General features: G+C 38.9%; 1 protein-coding gene across 1 annotated transcript in view; it reads right to left on the bottom strand.

The window, feature by feature from the left end:
• LOC124278619 (peptidyl-prolyl cis-trans isomerase G-like) overlaps positions 1–21,181 on the bottom strand; it is a 40,595-nt gene that overhangs the window by 15,900 nt on the left and 3,514 nt on the right. Inside the window, 9 exon segments of the mRNA XM_046714380.1 lie at positions 4,356–4,487; positions 4,890–5,052; positions 5,662–5,807; positions 10,392–10,421; positions 13,269–13,356; positions 15,502–15,546; positions 15,834–15,941; positions 16,392–16,466; positions 19,971–20,035. Coding sequence (XP_046570336.1) covers positions 4,356–4,487; positions 4,890–5,052; positions 5,662–5,807; positions 10,392–10,421; positions 13,269–13,356; positions 15,502–15,546; positions 15,834–15,941; positions 16,392–16,466; positions 19,971–20,034 — 851 coding nt within the window. The 5' untranslated portion in view covers position 20,035.

The raw sequence follows: 21,181 nt of genomic DNA, 5'->3' as shown, positions 1-21,181 counted from the left end.
GTTTATTAGCTAATATGTTTATAGTGTAACCATAGTACTAAGCTTAAGATAAGATTAGACTTAAGCTAAATGTATATAGCAAAATAAACTCCTTAGAGTTTATTAACTAATATACTTTTATGTTAAAACATAGTACTGAGCTTAAGTTATGATGAAACTTAAGCTATATATGTATAATAACAAAACTCAAACCATTAGGGTTTTGTTAGCTATCTGCTTTATAATGTAAACATACTGCTTAAGATATGATGAAAACTTAAGCTAATTGTATAATGAGCTTAAAACAACCCCTTTAGAGTTTGTTAGCTATGATATAAACCTAGTATTGAGCTTATGAAGGAAAACTTAAGCTACATATATAATAGTAAAGAACTCCAGTAGAGTTTGTTAGCTAATACATGTTATAATGTAACCATAAAAGCTTAAAATATGATGAAACTTTAATGAGAAATATATAATAGCAAAACCCTCTTTTTAGAGTTTTGATAAGCTAATATACCTATATGATATAAACATGGTACTGCTGCTTAAGATATGAATAAGCTTAAGTTACATATATAATAGCTAAAACTCTGTAGAGTTTGTTAGCTAATGCTATGTTATAATATAATCCATATTGCTTAGAAATATGATGATGCTTAAGCCAAATAGCAAAAAACTCTTTGGGAGTTTGTTAGCTAATCTACTTATATGATATAAACATAGTACTAAGCTTAAGATATGAATAAACTTAAGCTACCTATATAATAGCAAAACTCCTTAGAGTTTGTTAGCCAATATATTTTAATAATATGAGTATAGTACTATGCTTTAAGGTATAATTTAGCTTAAGTTACCTATATAATAGTAAAACTCCGTAGAGTTTGTTAGCTTCTAATTAACTTAAGCTATGTATAAAATAGCCAAAAACTCTGTAGAGTTTGTTAGCTAATGCATTTATCATGTAACCATAGTATTACTCTTAAGATATGAATAACTTAAAGGTAAATATATATAATAACAAACTCTGTAGAGTTGTTAGCTTATATATTGTATGATGTAATAATCATAGTACTGTGATGATAAAAAGGAACTTAAGAAGTAAATTATATATAGCATGAAGCTATTTAGTATTGTTATAAGATAAGTAAAAAATCTGTTAGATTGACTTATCTTCTCAGGAACTGTCAGCTGTTGTCACGAGGACCATGGGATCAATTGGTGTATACCTGAGGCGTCCTCGGTGGTGATATCTCTCAGATAATGGTTTGCAACCACCATATCGAGTTCCAGAAATAAACCCTCCATTATTTCAATCACATTTGTGTAGAACAATTGTAGAAGTTAAGCTATAATATCATGAGTATTAAGCTCATGGAGGTCCGGAATAGGTCCATCCGCGATATGCACGTATGACAGTTCTGATCCAAATGGAGATATAGTACATGAGACTTCACTCTAAGTAAGAAGTTGATGATAGAGGGAAATAATCTGTTGCATTTTTCCTCCTGTTTGGTTTGGTGGAGATAAATTTACAGTGCTCTTGCTGGCCATCTTGATAGAATCATGCGTATCATGGGGTCCAAGCATGTCATCCAGGCGTTGTTCATAAACCTCACTTGTGAAGTGTTGGAGCACTATATTCATATCCCAGGTTGGGCGGAAATTTTCGTTTTATTCTCCAAACAGAAGTTTAGTAGGTTTACTAACCATCTAGTTGTGTTAGTCGCTTTGATGAGAATTCAGCTGTAGTCTGAAGCAGCTGTGGATTTAGATCCACTTGTATCTTTTCGTCCTAGGTAATTAGCTGCGAAGTCCTTGGACGATGTAGGTGCACAACCAGGTGTGTCTGTCCTCGTTGAACTTTTTATGTAAAATCGCCTGACTGCCGATCCCTCGTCTTAACTTGACAGGGGAGGTCTCTAACTGAAGAAAGGCAGTCTAATCATGAATGTTCAGGTTAACTGGACTGTAATGAGGCTTGCTTTCGTTCACTGATATATATAGTTGTCACTTGTGGCGTAAGTCTTGAACTGTGAATAGAGATCGACCTCTGTGTAGGTCGTTGTCCCTCATGCGTCCAATCAGAACAAGGCATTTTGATTCTGCATATAATACCAGCTGTGATGTCACCGGTGTAGCGAGGAAAAAACCCACCTTGAATAAATTCTTGTAAATTAAGTTGATATTAGCATAAACGTCGGTCTTCACCGTAGCTTCCCGAAGTTATCCGAAAGTGACCACGTGTTTGAGGGTTAATGGTAACCGCCAGCGAAACCTCCGCCAAATATCTGCATCTGTAATTTTATGCTGGGTAGGTTATTTTCCTGGTTAGTAAATTGAAAGTAATTTCAGTTTTGAATATAATTCCGACTTCCTTATATATAAAGGGTATAAACAACTTGCAAGTTGTGAGCTTGTAGACTGTATACATGAATGTATCGTCATAATTGTAGAATTAACGTTGAACTTGTTGTACATATTTCTTCTCAGAAACTTTGACGCATTAAGAGTTATACCTCGCTGTAACAAGGCTGCTGTTCAATTTTCGATATTGAATTGTCTGCAGATATGCGTAATGATCACGCATGTGAATAATCGATATCGCCGTCCGGGATTGTATATTAGCAATTTATAATGGAATAGTTGATTTCGTGAAGATCTATGAAATGTCGATTTGACTAATAATACAGTGACGCTCTGTGTTGTAAATAGCCTGAGCAATTATCTTGGCAGTAGGCTTATAGGATCGCATCTGGCATACAGTTGATAATCAACTTATCGCGGCGTCTTGAACGGACTGACGAAAGTAGCCATATATGACGAAAGTGGCTAGTATATGGAAACCTTGGAGGAGACTTCCTCGGTGAACTGAGACTTCGCGAAGTTCGAAGTATCCCTTCTAGATCTTCTGGGTGAAGTAGACTTGGAGCCATTTAGCCTTCGCGACCATCGCGAAGGTGTCGAATCAAAGCCGATTAGTATATATATATATATATAATATATATATGAGCTTTGCTTCGCGTGAACAGCCTCTGTGTTTAACAGGATGTGGGATCGGTATTGGCGCTTGCCTAAATAGAAATAAGCATGGATCATCTTATCATATTCAGAAGTCGCGGTTACGAGAATCTGGTGATAAGTGTTTAATTGATCGTTCTAGATCTATTTAGGCCAGCGAACATACCGCCCTCGGTCATGGATTCAACAGAACCAATATACGATTGTAGTTCTTATACTTGATATCGATGATCAACTTGTCTATGGGTTGATCTTCGAGGAGACTTGTGAGGGGAGGCGTTGATAGTTTCGCTAAGCTCTTGTATAGTCCCTCGATGTCCTTCTAGATGATGATGATCTGGATTCAGGTGTCCTCGGCATGCCTCGAAGCGAAGCTTCCTCTGCGTCCGGTCCGGGGAGCGACGATATGACCTTAGCGAAGGCTTCCGTGATGTCTGATGGTCGAGTCCACATCTAGGGATGAAACCGCATAAGGTGATGATCTATCCTGCCTTTCGCGAAGTCCTTGGCGAAGGCTGTACATCTAGGTTCTTTCCGCCGAAGGCTGTACATCTAGGTCCTTCACGTCAAGGTGGTCGAGGGCTTCGCCTTCGCTGAAGGTGACATCGCCCTGGCTGCTACGTTGGCCGGGGGGTGCCTCTGGGGTGTTGTGTCACGTTGGAGCCTTCGGCTGAAGCTTCGGACCCTGCTACGCCAGATATTGGTCCTCCATGATGTTCATAATTTGTCGCATCATGTCTTCTGGGATGGTCTGCATGTACGAGGTCGCCGGTGCTTTATCTGCGGTGTTAATGGAGGGGTCCACCGGAAAATGCGTCCGACATCAGTGTAGAGGCATCAGGCTACATGGTGATCTCTGCTGATGTCGTTGTAGCTGTCACCGGTCGATTTCTTGTGAAATGCGTGCGGGGATGATGATCAGCTGATCATCGTAGAGGAGTCCAGGTCATCGGCTGGAACAATCTCGGTTGAGAAAGTCCTAGTAGACTTCGTTGATTTTCCCTCAGAGGTCGCAGCTGCCCTGGGTGTGCGGCGCCTGCGTTGAGTGTTGGTAATGATGGGACCCTCAGGACCCGATCATACGATATATCGCGTTGGTACATCAGGCTGCATGCTGATCTGTGCCGACATCGGTCAATCTTTGATGTACATCCCATTATGATGACCGGCTGATCATCATACAGGCCCAAAACCCGATGGGAGCGGTCTCGGTTGTTGAGATGTAGTAGAAAAACCCTCTAGTCTTATGCTGCGGCGATGGGATGTCTGGGGAAGCAGGATGCTTCTTGGAGATGGCGGACTCGCCCCACACCTCTCCACCACTCTGGCGGAACAAAAATTATTTAATTTCAAACCTCTGTTTTTCTTCCTCTTCTTCCTTTTGTTGGCCTCGGAATAGAAACTTTTGAAAAGGGATGTCTGGAATTTCATCAGATCTGATTTCAGCAAATACTGTGGGGACTTTGTCCTTCTCCTCTGTCTCCTCCCTGAAATGGTCACACTTTGATAAACAGACACCTTGCTAATTAACGAGGGGTTGCGTTGTTGTTTACCACCCTGCACAGTGTCTTCCTCCAATATTTCATCAGAGTTAAGACGGGAAACATTTTAAGACAACACAACTAGTGGCGAGTAGAGTGGATTTCATTCCAGACAATCCAGTGACAACACGAGTATCATCCATACAACTGGGATATGATAACATGCAATCAACCAAGCCACCAAGCCTGACCACTGACAAGTCATCTCAATTAGGCTCTCAGCACTAACTTTCTCACCTGGAATCCCAACAGGTATACACCTCCCATTAAGGTCATGACTAAGCTTTGAAACTTAGATCAAAATACTTGAAACCTACTGAGGGTCTTCATCATTGAAACAAGTCTTACGCTGGTTCCTTCTTCTCTCTGCTCTCTTTTTTTCGTTTCTTTTCTTGCTTCTTCTTCTTTTTCTTCCTCTTCTCGTCCTCACTGCTGGAGGACTCAGATGAGCTGGAGGAAGAGGCTTCAGTGCTAGATTCCCCACTCTCCGAGGCTGGCTTTTTCTTTTTAGCTGAACAAATATAAAGACAACCCTAGATACAGAAGTTCACTTTTACACTCACAAAGCACAGCCCCAAAGCACTCACATTAATGGCAGACTAATTGTATCAACATTCAGTGTTCATGCAAGTTGACAGAAATGAAAGGTCGTTACGTCCACATATGTAAAAGTGGGGCCATTTTAAAAATTACTCTGAACATTTATCATCATCGATCATTTATTGCCACAATGGTTCCAAATAAGTACATCAACAAAAATCAATATGATGAATTTGTGCATTTAGAAAAGCGTATCTTTTATGCAATACTTGGGAATAGTGAAAGTCAGAGTAAGCTCAGTTATCAACAGTACACAAAATAACCAAGCCAAGTGTGGGAAAGTAATCTCAAAAGTTTAGACTTGTACATCTTAATCATCAATATGGTTGCCTTTGAGATCACAGATCAGTCAATGGCTACAAGTGTTAGACTCTGTTTCAGAACACTTTCTGATGTACAGTGAGCAAACAATCAGTCTGATCAAACTCCAGTATTGTAGAAAATTGTAGATAATTCAACCACATGTACTACAGTCTGTTTATTTTCTGAAGTGTCGGTACATGATCTGAAATAAACTTACATTTGACTTTGAGTTGCCGGACGAGCTCCCCACAGTTTGTGATGAGCACCTCGCTCTGAGGGCGGCACTTGGCGTCAGTGGGCTGGTTCTCTACCAGCCTCACCACCTCCTGGCCACTGATCACGTGGCCAAACACCACATGGACCCTGGACGACACCACAATATAAACATTTAGAGTTTGCAAGACAGTTATGCATGGATTCTTCCTGAAGAAGACAGAGGTAGAGAAACAAAGACTCAATTATCAAACAAGGCACCTATTGTTGATTCAAATCATTCAGGTATATATGCATCGAAATGTTGACTCTTTTTTGAAGATCAAGGAAGTTCATTTCTGTCAAGTCTGTGAATTAAGGATAAAACTTTAGATTCATTGTGCTACAACTTAGCTATCAGATCTATCATGTCTATTATCGCAAAATCATTACGGACACAGTAGAGGCAAAACCGTTTTTAATGTTGTTGTTGTAGTAGCAGTTTCAGCTTTCAGAATGGTAAAAATACATACATGTACAGAGCTCCAGATAAGATTTAGCTCATGTGGGTACTATACCCACTGTATTTTTATGGAGTAGGTATTATGAATGTTGAGTGGGTATTTCATTTTCAGTTACCCACTGCTTTCAAATATGTGTGTATTTCAGTCATTTTACTCACCTAAGTATTATGTCATTGAGTAAGTTTACTATGTAGGTATGTTCTGCCTTATGTCATATCTAATCAAAACCAACTTAAATATAATGGAAATGATTTCATAAAAAATCACTCATCTTATACCGACAGTACAACACTTGTCCTATACTAACAGTACAACTTGATAGCAATCGATGTCTTTTTCATAATGCAAGCTATTTTTATAAATATATGCCGCACGCATTTGTTTTAAACTTTTTGCGTATCTAACATTTTAAATGCGTAATTGGTACGCAACAATTATTTTTCAATGCGTAACTGGAAATTTTCTATGCGTATTTTACCCGGATACGCAGCATATCTGGGCCTCTGCATGTAGAACCCCACTACTAAGTCCATATGTACTAAAAGGTGCATCACAACTTAAAAAATTAAAAATGTAAAGTGGACATAAACAGCTTTATTAAACACGGTTATAATAGGGCAACTTAAGTCAATCGTCTTTCTAACAGTATTTTCTTTCAGGAAATCCAAAACGTACATGCACTTGATACCTACATACATTCTTCATGCTAATATTTGTATAGCACCAATATCCTGCTCAGCTGCTCAAAGGCGCTTTGTTTTCCCTTGATCATTAGATGTCAATCTCAATGGCAGATCATATTTTCAATCTCAACTCCCTGGGGACCATACAACTCTTGCAGCTACTAGGTGCACCAAGTTAATGTGGCTTTCCTATACTTATGGGGTACCCATTCACAGCTGGGTGGACTGGGACACATAGTCACAGTACTGCATGTTGCTGTACCTGCAACTAGGTGTTTTATTTGCACGCATTCATGTGGCCACCATATGTCATTTACCAACGTATTTGTGGGTTCTTTTAAGTGCACAGGGTTATGTACTGAACACTAGGGGTTGTGACAACACTGAAACAGTCTGCACACAAAGTTGACACTAAGGTTTTTTACACCCGGTAACAGGTGGGCACGATCCTCGCACGATAAGCTTGCTGGATCACTAGCCTGGCGCCTTGAACAGCTCGCCCACCACGCCAGTTGATCTATCCCGTCATCAGTGACTGTGCCAGTATTCTAAATTTGCTACTTTCCTACAAATATGATCATCTAAAAAATCAGATCCAAGTATAGCTAAGAATGTTTTTAAAGATATGAAAAACGAATGCTGAAGTGAACATTCTGACATATTGCAGAGTGTTTATATAACTTGGAAAACAATGGCTTCCTAATAATCCAACACCTATATTGAGCGTTCTACTTTCAATGTGAGAAAAATTAATGTATATTTTCAAACATTGATAATCACTAATTCTAAAATTCTACTGTGTTTCATGCAAGAACAAACATGTGTACATTTTCCCTTTAAGATGAATAACTCACAATATTTTGTACAACAAAAGTTGACAAAAAGAAAGAAAGAGAGAGAAAGGAGATGGGGTGCAATGAATGGGTTGTATGAAATATGCAAAAATGGTACTAAAGAAATTGCTTATTGAAAAACATTCAAGGCAAGTCTTGTAAGTCTATGAAGAAAATCCAGTGAATTCAGGTTAACATGCTGAAATCTTCAAAGTGTTGGAGTGACCTTGAAAATTATGTGAAGGTCACCAAAATTGACAGGGCCCTCCGCCTTCATTAGATGAAGCCTGGTGTCAAATATGAAAAAAATCCAGTGAATGTTTTTTGCGAAATCTTGCTGACTATCTTAACATGCAATTTTACATGCTGAACTCTTCAAAGTGTCCTTGTGACCTTGAAAATTAAGTGAAGGTCACCAAAATCGACCGGGCCTTGCACTTTCCCTAGATGAAGCTTGGTGTCAAATATGAAAAAAGTCCATTGAATGGTTCTTGAGATATCTCGCTGACCATAATAACACGCAGGTTAACATACTGAAATCTTCAAAGTGTCACTGTGACGTTGAAAATTAAGTGAAGGTCACCAAAATCACTGACAAGAGTGAAATGTTAAAGTTCCCTTGTGACCTTGAAATGAAAGTCAAGGTCACCAAACATGACTGGGACCTTTCTTATACTGTGATGAACCTAGGTACCAAATATGAAAAGAATCTAGTCAACGGTTCTTAAGATATTCCAAATCGTACGGAGAGACGGAGCCTAATACTATATCCGCTGCTTCGAGCTAAACTAGCGGTGGGGGATAATTATGGGAAGGGTGGGGGATAGCGAGTTCTGTAAACGTACTTATTTTCGCGTGGTGCAATTTTCGCGGAATTGACAGTTTAGACTACATCGCGCGGTCAATTATTCGCGCAATCAGTAATTGCCGGAACTGCCAGCTGTCTCTTTGGCTGCCACTAATAGCAGTGAAAACAAACAGAGTGGCTTAACCTGTCAGGCGGCGTTTATTGCTTACTCACAGGAAATCCCTATCTGTGCGATATACTAGTACACAGTAATCCGTTTACTCACGGAAGAGATGAAAAACACATCAGTCTTATGTTCCGAATTCTGACGATCTGACGAATTAACTTCTACTGTATATAAAGCTCTTTGCGATTTCAAACAAGCCGGGTTGTTGTGAATGAGATGATTGAGTGTTAAGTGACTATTCGCTTCATGATGTACTGGTAAAAAAAATCTTAATGAATAAATAAAATACTGCTGTATTATTTCTTTCCAAGTTGTTTCATGGTAATCTGTTTTGTATCAAACCATCTGTCATGCGACCAATTTCCATGGCGGCCACAACACACATTGCTGTTTTCGCTAATTCGGCGATGGGATTTTGCTCATTATTTAATTGTTTTGGGAAATCCATTACAGCGACAGTTAAGTAAGATTCTTTATGCTACTATCAGTCGTCATTTTAAGATTCCCGTAGATTTCTGTCTTCAAACTTGATGTGTTATGGTAACAACTCAGGGCTTAGCGTGGCTGGACTGAATGAATGACAGGTTTATTCGCTGATGTATAAATTTTCGCGCTAAAATGTTTTACCTAAAAGCGAAAATAAAAGCTCTTGTGAAATATATCGTTTACAGTAATTGATTCTGTACATGACATGCAAGGGGGTCACTTACTTTGTACCTAAATTGTACCTGAATTTGGGGGTGGGGGTGGGTGGGGTTGTTCCATTAACATCGTACATGCTTCAAAACAAATATCGTCATCACCCCACCCAGCCATAAATTATGAACGGTCCCTAACACAGATCTTCGTGGGCACAATTGTTCATGAGAAAATACTGTCTAATGGCCTGGGCCCGTTCCTCAAAGCGATCGAAGCGCCACGACAGTCGTAAGTCTATGTTAAAGTATGGGAGTTACGATCACCTTAGCGCTACGATCGCTTTGAGGAACGGGGACCAGTAAACATCAAGACAGAACACAGGCAATAATTGGGGTACTACAGGCTATTAGTTGGGATTTAAAGAGCAATCTGTATGACAGGCTATCAGCTAGGATGTAACATTTATGTATAAGGCACAATCAGCTTGGGTAAGAAGCATAATCAGTGAGGATAGGATGGGAAAAAAGTTGGGCTTCGACATGCAATCAGTTGGGGTATGACTCGCTGTCAGTTTTGGTATAAGATGCTATTACTTCGGGCATGACATGCTATCAGTTCAGGTATGATGCTCTATCAGCTGGGGTATGCAATCAGTTCAGGTATGATGCTCTATCAGCTGGGGTATGCAATCAGTTCAGGTATGATGCTCTATCAGCTGGGGTATGCAATCAGTTCAGGTGTGATGCTCTAACAGCTGGGGTATGCAATCAGTTCAGGTATGATGCTCTATCAGCTGGGGTATGCAATCAGTTCAGGTATGATGCTCTATCAGCTGGGGTATGCAATCAGTTCAGGTATGATGCTCTATCAGCTGGGGTATGCAATCACTTCAGGTATGATGCTCTATCAGCTGGGGTATGCAATCAGTTCAGGTATGATGCTCTATCAGCTGGGGTATGCAATCAGTTCAGGTATGATGCTCTATCAGCTGGGGTATGCAATCTGTTCAGGTGTGATGTGCTATCAACTCAGTCATACAATGTGACCAGCTAATCTTTGAAGTCAGTTACTATGACAACTTGACAATAGCATAGAGACTTACCCATCGAGGTGAGGTGTACATTTTGTCGTTCTGAAGCAGATAGAAACATAACATAATTAACTTTATATCTACAGACACATTCCAAAGAGAATCCTGATTTGTTTTCTGTAATCTGAAGGCACATGTTCTTAGTTTTCACATTGGAATCTGGATAACAATGGATGTCATAATTCAAATTCACATTTCATGAAATACATATATTGGTGTTCCAAAAGTTTGAATAATTGCTTGAAAACATGAACAATATATATATATTGAATATGACCCTTCTGATAATTGACATGAAGGTGCATTTTAACAAAAGCCACATTGATCGAAAATCCAAAACTCCAACACAGACTTACGATAATCGCAACACTAAGAATAAACTCTGTGGGGCTCAGGCGGACAGATCATTGGATAAGTTGAAAAAAAGGGCAAGCATTCATCAAATGTCACCAAATGCTTTTGAAATCATATGATTTGCTAATTTCATTAATTCCATTTATGGCAACAGCTAAAATGCAGCTGCTTATCACTGGATCTGATTGTCGGTGCGCTTCTTCCGCCTCTTTACACAACCATGCGACTAAGACCATGTGCTTCAGCTGCCTAATGTAGTCTTTACCTAACCTTGAGTCAACAATAAATAATAAGAATTATCTTTTAATAACATGACTACAAATTCCACAGGATAATTTCAATCTGTACAACAAAGCTATCATCGGTCCCTTACATCCATATTGTCAGTATAGGATGAGAGATAGGACATGGATCTCGTTAAGGTATTCCATGGGGCATGTACTGACAGGTAATGCTGTTTGTGTCGTGTTAACCGTTACCTGATAGTTCACGGCTTGATGCAGTTGACTCTGTGCACAATGCAAAATGTGACAAATATACATGTTTAATATCATGACAAATATAACAAATTATACAATTCAAACCATAATGTCTGCAACACATGTATTTAAATAGCTAAGGAACCCTTAACATAACTTGTGGTACCATTTCTGACAGAACTGTTCAAAAAGGCCACACTTACTTTTAAACTTTTTTAAAGAAAAGATTTTATCTTGTTGAAACATACCACTGTTTCTATATTTGTCAATTTTTAATCCTCTAAATTAGCGGAGAGCATAGTGCACCAGAAATGTTTTTCTAAACAAGGATCCACAAATAAATATTCTGAATCAATGTTTATTAAACAAACCAACAATACTTTCATGTAAAATGTTTTTTCTGAATACCAGTCTACTTGTAGTTGATGAGACAAATATAAAGAAAAACAGTAACTGACTTGCTATAAAACAAAGATACAATACACCTGTCAACAGGCCTTTTCCTGTATATGGTCGGTAAAGTATTTTAAGTAAGTGTGGCCTTGCAGACATACAGTCCGGCCAGAAACCATTAACTCTTTCCAACCCTACCAGATTTCTTTGTTTGATCATGAAAGCCTCCATGACAATTTCTGTATGGTGTTTCTCAACTTCAACCCATTACTCAAACATTCTCTTATTCTTTTTATCCTTATACAAATACAAGTAACGTCCAAATCATATTGCATCACTATTGCAAATGTTTCATAAAACACCACAGATATGTCAGATGTCAATTGTACAGTAAGTACAAATGAAGTTAGCACAGCACATTCCAAAACACTTGTATACTTGATGAAAAGATTACCTTCACAACAAATTTATTTGTTGAAAATGATTTCCAAATGACATTTGAGATGATCTATCAGTGCTTTTAAGAAATTGTGTTTTTAGCGGTGCCCTTCCATCAAATACACATGGCTTTCTCTACAACACTGTTTTGCAGGTTCACATTCTTTTAACTTATCTAAGAACATGCTCAAGGATGCCTGCTTGTTGGAATTTAAGTATTAATGTTTAAGTGTACATGAAAAGTAATGAATGATGAATGAGTCTTCCTGAAATTTTGTAAATCTGAAAATAACCTAATAACAGACGCCTGTTCTGAACAGACGACATGGCTTATCTTTGAGTCAGCATGAAAATATTCAGAGTTTCAAGACTGATGGACAGATTAATATATGAACAATATCTCTGGATTCTATCCTCAGTGACACTATGATGTATTTTGCAGTGACACTATGATGTAAATGTCAAACGGTAATAGCTTGTGGAAGCTGTACATTTAAATAAGCTCATGAAACATACCTTTTCTTCTGTATTACTTAATTAAAGAATACTTTTAGACAGTGTTGATTGGACTGGTTGGTTTTTAGTAGGGCTGGTTTGTCTTAAAAGTTGTCAGCCCTGTGGTCTGGTACAAATGGTGGGGGAGTTTCACATTTTTACACTGCTAAATATATTGCTAAGATCCTTTTGACTGAGATTTTACTTACAAAGGACTGATTACAGGCCCCAAATCTGACTGACAACTCACTTGTGACACCCCTATCAGGACCCTCATACAAACATTTCACTCTGTGCAGTATATTTTCCAAATAAGACCCAGAACTAAATAATTTCTGAACATATAGTCTTATGTTTCTCACAAGTATCACTATTATGATGGATAATTAAATCACAAATCACAAAAACCAGCCTCAAACTAATGCAGGCATCCTTGCATGGACGTACAGACATGTATTTCAATCATGTATTAATCATTCACTAAACAGAAGTTCAAAATTCAGCATAGTTACTACAGTTTTAGCAATCTGTCACCTTTGTGATGTCCAATGTTGAAGCTGAAACAAAGGCTGAAAGGCAATCACTGGTTATAAGGAACAAACACATGAGCTGACCTGAAACTGCCCTACTTTACGCTGATACAACATGGCAATAAAGTCCTGTGCTGGGAATGTGCTGCATGGATATGCTGACTCAACACAAATACCGACAGCGAGTCGTGGGTACTTACATGAAGAACTGAGATCCATTTGTATCCTTGCCACGATTGGCCATTGACAAGAGAAACTCTTTGTCATGTTTCAAGATGAAATTTTCATCTGTAAAAAATAAGCATAATTTAATGAGTGTGTCCAGCACATTTAGCATCAATACGCACCTATGATTGTAAGTTTGTGACCTCAGCAGGTGTTGGTCATTGAAATATATCTTGATTACAAACTTCCACTGCAACATAGTAACAGATCTACACACTATCATTGAATCATAAGCCATCAGTAACTGAATCACTCACTGATACTGAATTATCCATACACTATACCCAGGCCTACCAAAGAAAACTTTCCCACTGTGTAGACAAACGCAGAAAAGTCCACATTAATCGTGGAAATAGCAACATAAACATATTACCTCGCTACTGAAAAAGTAAAAACGGCAACGAAAGATTATGAAACTACAACAGTTTTAGATCAGCGAACTTTGACCTCTACTGCGCATGCTCATTAGGATCCGAGCTTCTTTCAAATTTCTGAGCAACCGTGAATCGCCTCGCATAGAAAAAGTATTGAATATGTCGAAATAATTCCTGTCAATCATTTCATACGAATGGAAAGTAAAGTAAACAAGTGTGCACACAAGTATCATGATGATAAATGCCAAATAACACAACAGAAATACTTTAAAAAGAGAATGTAACTTTCGTCCAAGCTGGAAAATGTCAACATGTGGTCGAGACTTCCTCTTCCATGTGCTCATGCGAAAAATCCAAGTTGCAGGCTCTTCGGGTTTTATATCCAGTTTTAGCGATTTTAAATTTGCTGTTTTTACTGTTTCAGTAGCGAGGTATTATGTTTATGTTGCTATTTCCATGATTACTGTGGGCTTTTCTGCATTTTTCTGCACAGTGGGAAAGTTTTCTTTGGTAGGCTTGATACCAAACTGAATCATCTTACGCACTATCATGAATCATGAATCACTGTCACTACATTGAATCATCTTCACATCACCAATAAATTGTCTATTCTACTGATTCCTTTATACAGTATGACAGAATCATCTATAAACCATCAATGAATCATTAACACACTATTACCTAATTGTCTACATGTTATTATCATCTAACTCCAAACCACAACAATGAATCTTTTTGCACTCAAACTGAATCATCTACATGCTGTCACTAGTGCTGGTTATGGCAGATCGATAATCGGAGCTCTGTCATCAACGTCGTACTTAAGAATATTTGCCTCCAATGATGTGCATGCGTGTATATGTGTGGCTGCTTGTGCTAGCCCAGACTGGTTTTATACGGCTAGCTCACTGAGATACCATGCATTAATACCCCACTCAAACACATTATACTGACTCCAAACCAACCAGTCTTTGTTGTACCCATTAATGCCCAGCGCCAGGCAGGGACCAACAAGTACCAAATTTTAACGTCTTTTGGTATGACGTGGCCATTGATTTTAATCATAAACCCCACCACAATAACTGGACACAATCATAACACTGTGTTACCGAAACAGACCCGATTAATACATCAAGATGATCGGGGATACTTCCTGTTGAGATACACACGCATGTATGTTGTTTACATAGCAGTTTTACAAGTCAGGAAAGCACATCAGTTGTTTGTGCCTTGATTCCACAAACATAACAATAAGAAACATACTTTCATCAGTTTATTTGATGCTTCATTTTTTATGAATGTCAGTTAGTCTCCCGAGCCCATTGATAATCACTGACACAAGGGAGATCATTCGACTGATTGAATATTCCATTAATTGCTGAATCATTAAATGTTACTGTCAAATTCTGACATAAACTTATTGAAATCTCTACCCACAATCACTTAATAACTGTTGAGTCATCAAATATTTAAAATTAAGTATGCAGTCATTGCCAAACTGGTCCTAGACTCAATGATGGAATAATCTGGACTGAAGGATGTAATTATCAATCTATCTAGTCTAATCAACAAAACACAAAATGTTTACCAATTTGAAAATATGGCATTCACGCGGGTATGACATGATTGTAAGTTGTAACTGATTTACTGTTGAGTCAATATTGATACTATTTGTTCCACACATCTTCTCAGTGTCTTCAGACTAGCAAGTGGACAAATATGAGCAGACATTAATGCTCACTTTCTGGAGAGTCACTGTGTGACTTAATTATTTCATGAAAATTGTCTCGGATTACTTGGCTTTTTTCTGACAATGCATCAGTTAGACACTCACCTGGAAACACCCCTCCATAAATGGACTCTCCCCCTGTTCCATCGCCTGTAACACAGAAAAACATTCACTCTTTACCTGGGATGGACAACATACATGCTCTGACAACATATATTGTTAGAGCTGCTGAGCACCTTTTTGATGGAAACAAGGTCATCCACAAATAATTTTTATTATTGTCATGAAATATTTTATTGTTGGATTTCCATCATCCTCATTCATTGTGACAACGATATTCTGTGCTAGACAAGTGTAAAACAACATACACAAAACAACACATGTACACACACGCACTCATGCACACCGACACTGGGTAGAGATTTCTGTTAACCTACCTTTAGTGAAGTCTCCGCCTTGGATCATGAAGTCCTTCACAACGCGATGAAAGGGGGAGTTCTTGAAGTGGAGGGGGTGCTCCGACTTTGCAGTCATGCCCTTTTCGCCTGCAACACCATAAGCTGTTAGTCAGTGGGTGTCACATTGTGAATTTCAAGTAACACATGGGACACCCAGTCGGGCTGGCTTTAACTAAATTTGCCAATAATTTGTGACTGCTAACCAAGCACATTCTGTTGAATTCTACATACTAGTACACTTGTATTCGTTATCGTCCAGATAAGCAAATACTTGGAGACAGAATTTCTAGATGAGCTAGATTTAGAAACCTCAGATCTCTAACCAAGTGAGCTAACACAAGGGAGGGAATGGTGTCTTCTTTCCTTAGCAATTTCTTGAACTTGATGTCTATGATTTGTACAGATTATTGACTCATATCAGTTGTAACTACAATCTAGCAGGTGACAAGTTAACTGATTCTGTATGGGAAATGTTTAAGTACAACATAAACGCCAGGCTAACAGGAAGGCACACTGCAAAATCTACACTTGTCTTACCTGTGCATAGTGCTCGGAAGTTATCACAAGTCTTCGGACACACATCCGAGAACAGCTCGATGACAACTCTACCAGCTGGAGGAAAAGAAATTATTCAATTTTAACTATTGGCGACATAAAAATTTTTCGCAATTCATTATTTGACAGAAACATGAACCATACAGGTTATCACTAGAAACCTATTATTTGTGTCAACACACACTGGCACCAAATCATCAATGAAGCAATAGAGGACACTGGTTTCAACTTCAAGAATAAAGATGTCAAAATCTTGTATTCATGGACTGGTAAGGAACAAAAAATCAAGTTTTCAAATAAGGTGTGAAACTTCCAGTTTGAGTTTTATACAAAATTTACAACCTACTGACATGGATACTGTCACAGACTATTCAGTGACGACAGTGAGACTATTCAGTGAGACTATTCAGTGACGACAGTGAGACTATTCAGTGACGACAGTGAGACTATTCAGTGACGACAGTGAGACTATTCAGTGACGACAGTGAGACTATTCAGTGACAACAGTGAGACTATTCAGTGACAACAGTGAGACTATTCAGTGACAACAGTGAGACAACAGTGAGACTATTTGGTGACAACAGTGAGACTATTCAGTGACAACAGTGAGACTATTCAGTGACAACAGTGAGACTATTCAGTGACAACAGTGAGACTATTCAGTGACAACAGTGAGACTATTCAGTGACAACAGTGAGACTATTCAGTGACAACAGTGAGACTATTCAGTGACAACAGTGAGACTATTCAGTGACAACAGTGAGACTATTCAGTGACAACAGTGAGACTATTTGGTGACAACAGTGAGACTATTCAGTGACAACAGTGAGACTATTTGGTGACAACAGTGACACTATTCAGTGAGACTATTCAGTGACGACAGTGAGACTATTCAGTGAGACTATTCAGTGACAACAGTGAGACTATTCAGTGACAACAGTGAGACTATTTGGTGACAACAGTGAGACTATTCAGTGACAACAGTGAGACTATTCAGTGACAACAGTGAGACTATTCAGTGACAACAGTGAGACTATTCAGTGACAACAGTGAGACTATTCAGTGAGACTATTCAGTGGCGATAGTGAGACTATTCAGTGAGACTATTGGCGACATAATTTTTTTCAGCAATTCATTATTTGACAGAAACATGAACCATACAGGTTATCACTAGAAAACCTATTATTTGTGTCAACACACACTGGCACCAAATCATCAATGAAGCAATAGAGGACACTGGTTTCAACTTCAAGACTGACAAAAGATGTCAAAATCTTCTATTCATGGACTGGTAAGGAACAAAAATCAAGTTTTCAAATAAGGTGTGAAACTTCCAGTTTGAGTTTTATACAAAATTTACAACCTTCCGACATGGATACTGTCAACAGTGAGACTATTCAGTGACAACAGTGAGACTATTCAGTGGCGACAGTGAGACTATTCAGTGACTACAGTGAGACTATTCAGTGAGACTATTCAGTGACAACAGTGAGACTATTCAGTGACAACAGTGAGACTATTTGGTGGTGAGACTATTCAGTGACAACAGTGAGACTATTCAGTGACAACAGTGACACTATTCAGTGACGAAAGTGAGACTATTCAGTGACAACAGTGAGACTATTCAGTGAGACTATTCAACAGTGAGACTACAGTGAGGCTATTCAGTGGCGACAGTGAGACTATTCAACAGTGAGACTATTCAGTGACAACAGTGAGACTATTTTGGTGACAACAGTGAGACTATTCAGTGACAACAGCAGTGACAACTGAGACTATTCAGTGACCGACAGTGACACTATTCAGTGACAACAGTGAGACTATTCAGTGACAACAGTGACACTATTCAGTGACAACAGTGAGACTATTCAGTGACAACAGTGAGACTATTCGGTGACAACAGTGAGACTATTCAGTGACAACAGTGAGACTATTCAGTGAGACTATTCAGTGACGACAAGTGAGACTATTCAGTGACGACAGTGAGACTATTCAGTGACAACAGTGAGACTATTTGGTGACAACAGTGAGACTATTCAGTGACAACAGTGAGACTATTCAGTGGCGACAGTGACACTATTCAGTGACGAAAAGTGAGACTATTTGGTGGTGACAGTGAGACTATTCAGTGACAACAGTGAGACTATTCAGTGACAACAGTGAGACTATTCAGTGACAACAGTGAGACTATTCAGTGACAACAGTGAGACTATTCAGTGACGACAGTGAGACTATTCAGTGAGACTATTCAGTGACAACAGTGAGACTATTCAGTGACAACAGTGAGACTATTCAGTGACAACAGTGAGACTATTTGGTGACAACAGTGAGACTATTCAGTGACAACAGTGAGACTATTCAGTGGCGACAACAGTGAGACTATTCAGTGAGACTATTCAGTGAGACTATTCAGTGACGACAGTGAGACTATTCAGTGACGACAGTGAGACTATTCAGTGAGACTATTCAGTGACGACAGTGAGACTATTCAGTGACGACAGTGAGACTATTCAGTGACAACAGTGAGACTATTCAGTGACAACAGTGACACTATTCAGTGACGTGAGACAGTGACAACAGACTATTCAGTGACAACAGTGAGACTATTCAGTGACAACAGTGAGACTATTTGGTGACAACAGTGAGACTATTCAGTGACAACAGTGAGACTATTCAGTGACAACAGTGAGACTATTCAGTGACAACAGTGACACTATTCAGTGACAACAGTGAGACTATTCAGTGACCACAGTGAGACTATTCAGTGACGACAGTGAGACTATTCTGTGACAACAGTGAGACTATTTGGTGACAACAGTGACACTATTCAGTGACAACAGTGCGACACTGAGACTATTCAGTGAGTGGCAGTGACACAGTGAGACTATTCAGTGACAACAGTGAGACTATTCGGTGACAACAGTGATGACAGTGAGACTATTCAGTGACAACAGTTAGACTATTCAGTGACAACAGTGAGACTATTCAGTGACAACAGTGAGACTATTTGGTGACAACAGTGAGACTATTCAGTGACAACAGTGAGACTATTCAGTGACAACAGTGAGACTATTCAGTGACAACAGTGAGACTATTTGGTGACAACAGTGAGACTATTTGGTGACAACAGTGAGACTATTCAGTGACAACAGTGAGACTATTCAGTGACAACAGTGAGACTATTCAGTGACAACAGTGAGACTATTCAGTGACAACAGTGAGACTATTTGGTGACAACAGTGAGACTATTCTGGTGACAACAGTGAGACTATTCAGTGACAACAGTGAGACTATTCAGTGACAACAGTGAGACTATTCAGTGACAACAGTGAGACTATTCAGTGACAACAGTGAGACTATTTGGTGACAACAGTGAGACTATTCAGTGACAACAGTGAGACTATTTGGTGACAACAGTGAGACTATTCAGTGACAACAGTGAGACTATTCAGTGAGACTATTCAGTGACAACAGTGAGACTATTCAGTGACAACAGTGAGACTATTCAGTGACAACAGTGAGACTATTTGGTGACAACAGTGAGACGATGTGAGGACCCACCTGGCTGTGCTCCTATCTGTATGTCCAGGAAGCAGCGCGGCCTGTAGTTACCTCCGACAGTCATCCTAGAAATAAAGCAGTAAGCATTACACAGACATCAGTGCTCAAACACACAGTGGCATCATGCAGCATGAATCACAAGAGTATCTTGTCTGAGGTCCAAGATACATTTGTATCATGAACACTGGCTCAGCCCAACACTTGTCTTGGTTAACCCCATCCTGTATTCCAGAGAAGGCTTAGCACTATATGTATGACCTACTTCTTGATTACATCGTCATCACTTTCACAGCACAGAGACCACAATGATAACAGGCAGAGTGTCTGTAATAAGATTTTTGGATTGTGTAAAGCTGGTAGCCCACATAATGAAATACGTAACTAGAAAGTTCAACACACAGATACAGTAGACAATGGTCTGGCTTTCTGTATGATATTTAAAGCCTTCATTTTTCCAATGTATGCACATTTCTGTCTGTCTGAGAATAGTTACAGATTGAGCACCAGCTGCTACTTCCATAATACCACCATTGATGACTATATTCTGTCCTTGAATAATAATGTCGGATTTACTGGTGACACAACTATTTGGTGACACACATCCCTATTTCTTGTCTTGTGAAACTAAATACTCCTTGCAGAGTACACTGTAACTAAAGTCAATCACAGCTGAAATATGAAAATATTCCATGGTTTGTTGAATTGTCCGGACATTTGTTTCAGTTGTATTTGGTAATTAGCTGTATAAAAATGCACATGCGAAGCAATGTACTTTCAACATCATCAATCCTTTGTCAGTAACCTCAATCTGATCTTATGAACAATAGTTTTTCTTTTTCAATATGATATCACAAGGCACAAAAATACCTTCTATTTGATTTAAAAACACTGTTTATTAAGCACTATGTATCAACTCAAATGTTCATAAACGAGTATCACTTTTCACAATTAAGTACATACATGTACCTGGTTTGTGCCAATTATTGAAGTCTACTTGCCTCAACTTAACTCTTAGCACAAGTTTGGGGGTACTTTTAGTGTTATCCTACAGACTTTTATCAGCCGAACATATGAGAAGAATCAGAAGTTTACTATATTCAGGCTGCAGAGTACTGGGTAAAGTCACAGACCGTACACCTTACAACACATCTTCCTCATAGAAATTGAAACAAACCAAAATATTCACCACATTTGTTTGTCATAACTGCCTG

Source organism: Haliotis rubra, unplaced genomic scaffold (assembly GCF_003918875.1).
Source record: "Haliotis rubra isolate DU_JTF1 unplaced genomic scaffold, ASM391887v1 Scf24, whole genome shotgun sequence".
Classification (NCBI taxonomy): domain Eukaryota; kingdom Metazoa; phylum Mollusca; class Gastropoda; order Lepetellida; family Haliotidae; genus Haliotis; species Haliotis rubra.
This window is presented reverse-complemented; position numbering and strand designations above follow the sequence as displayed.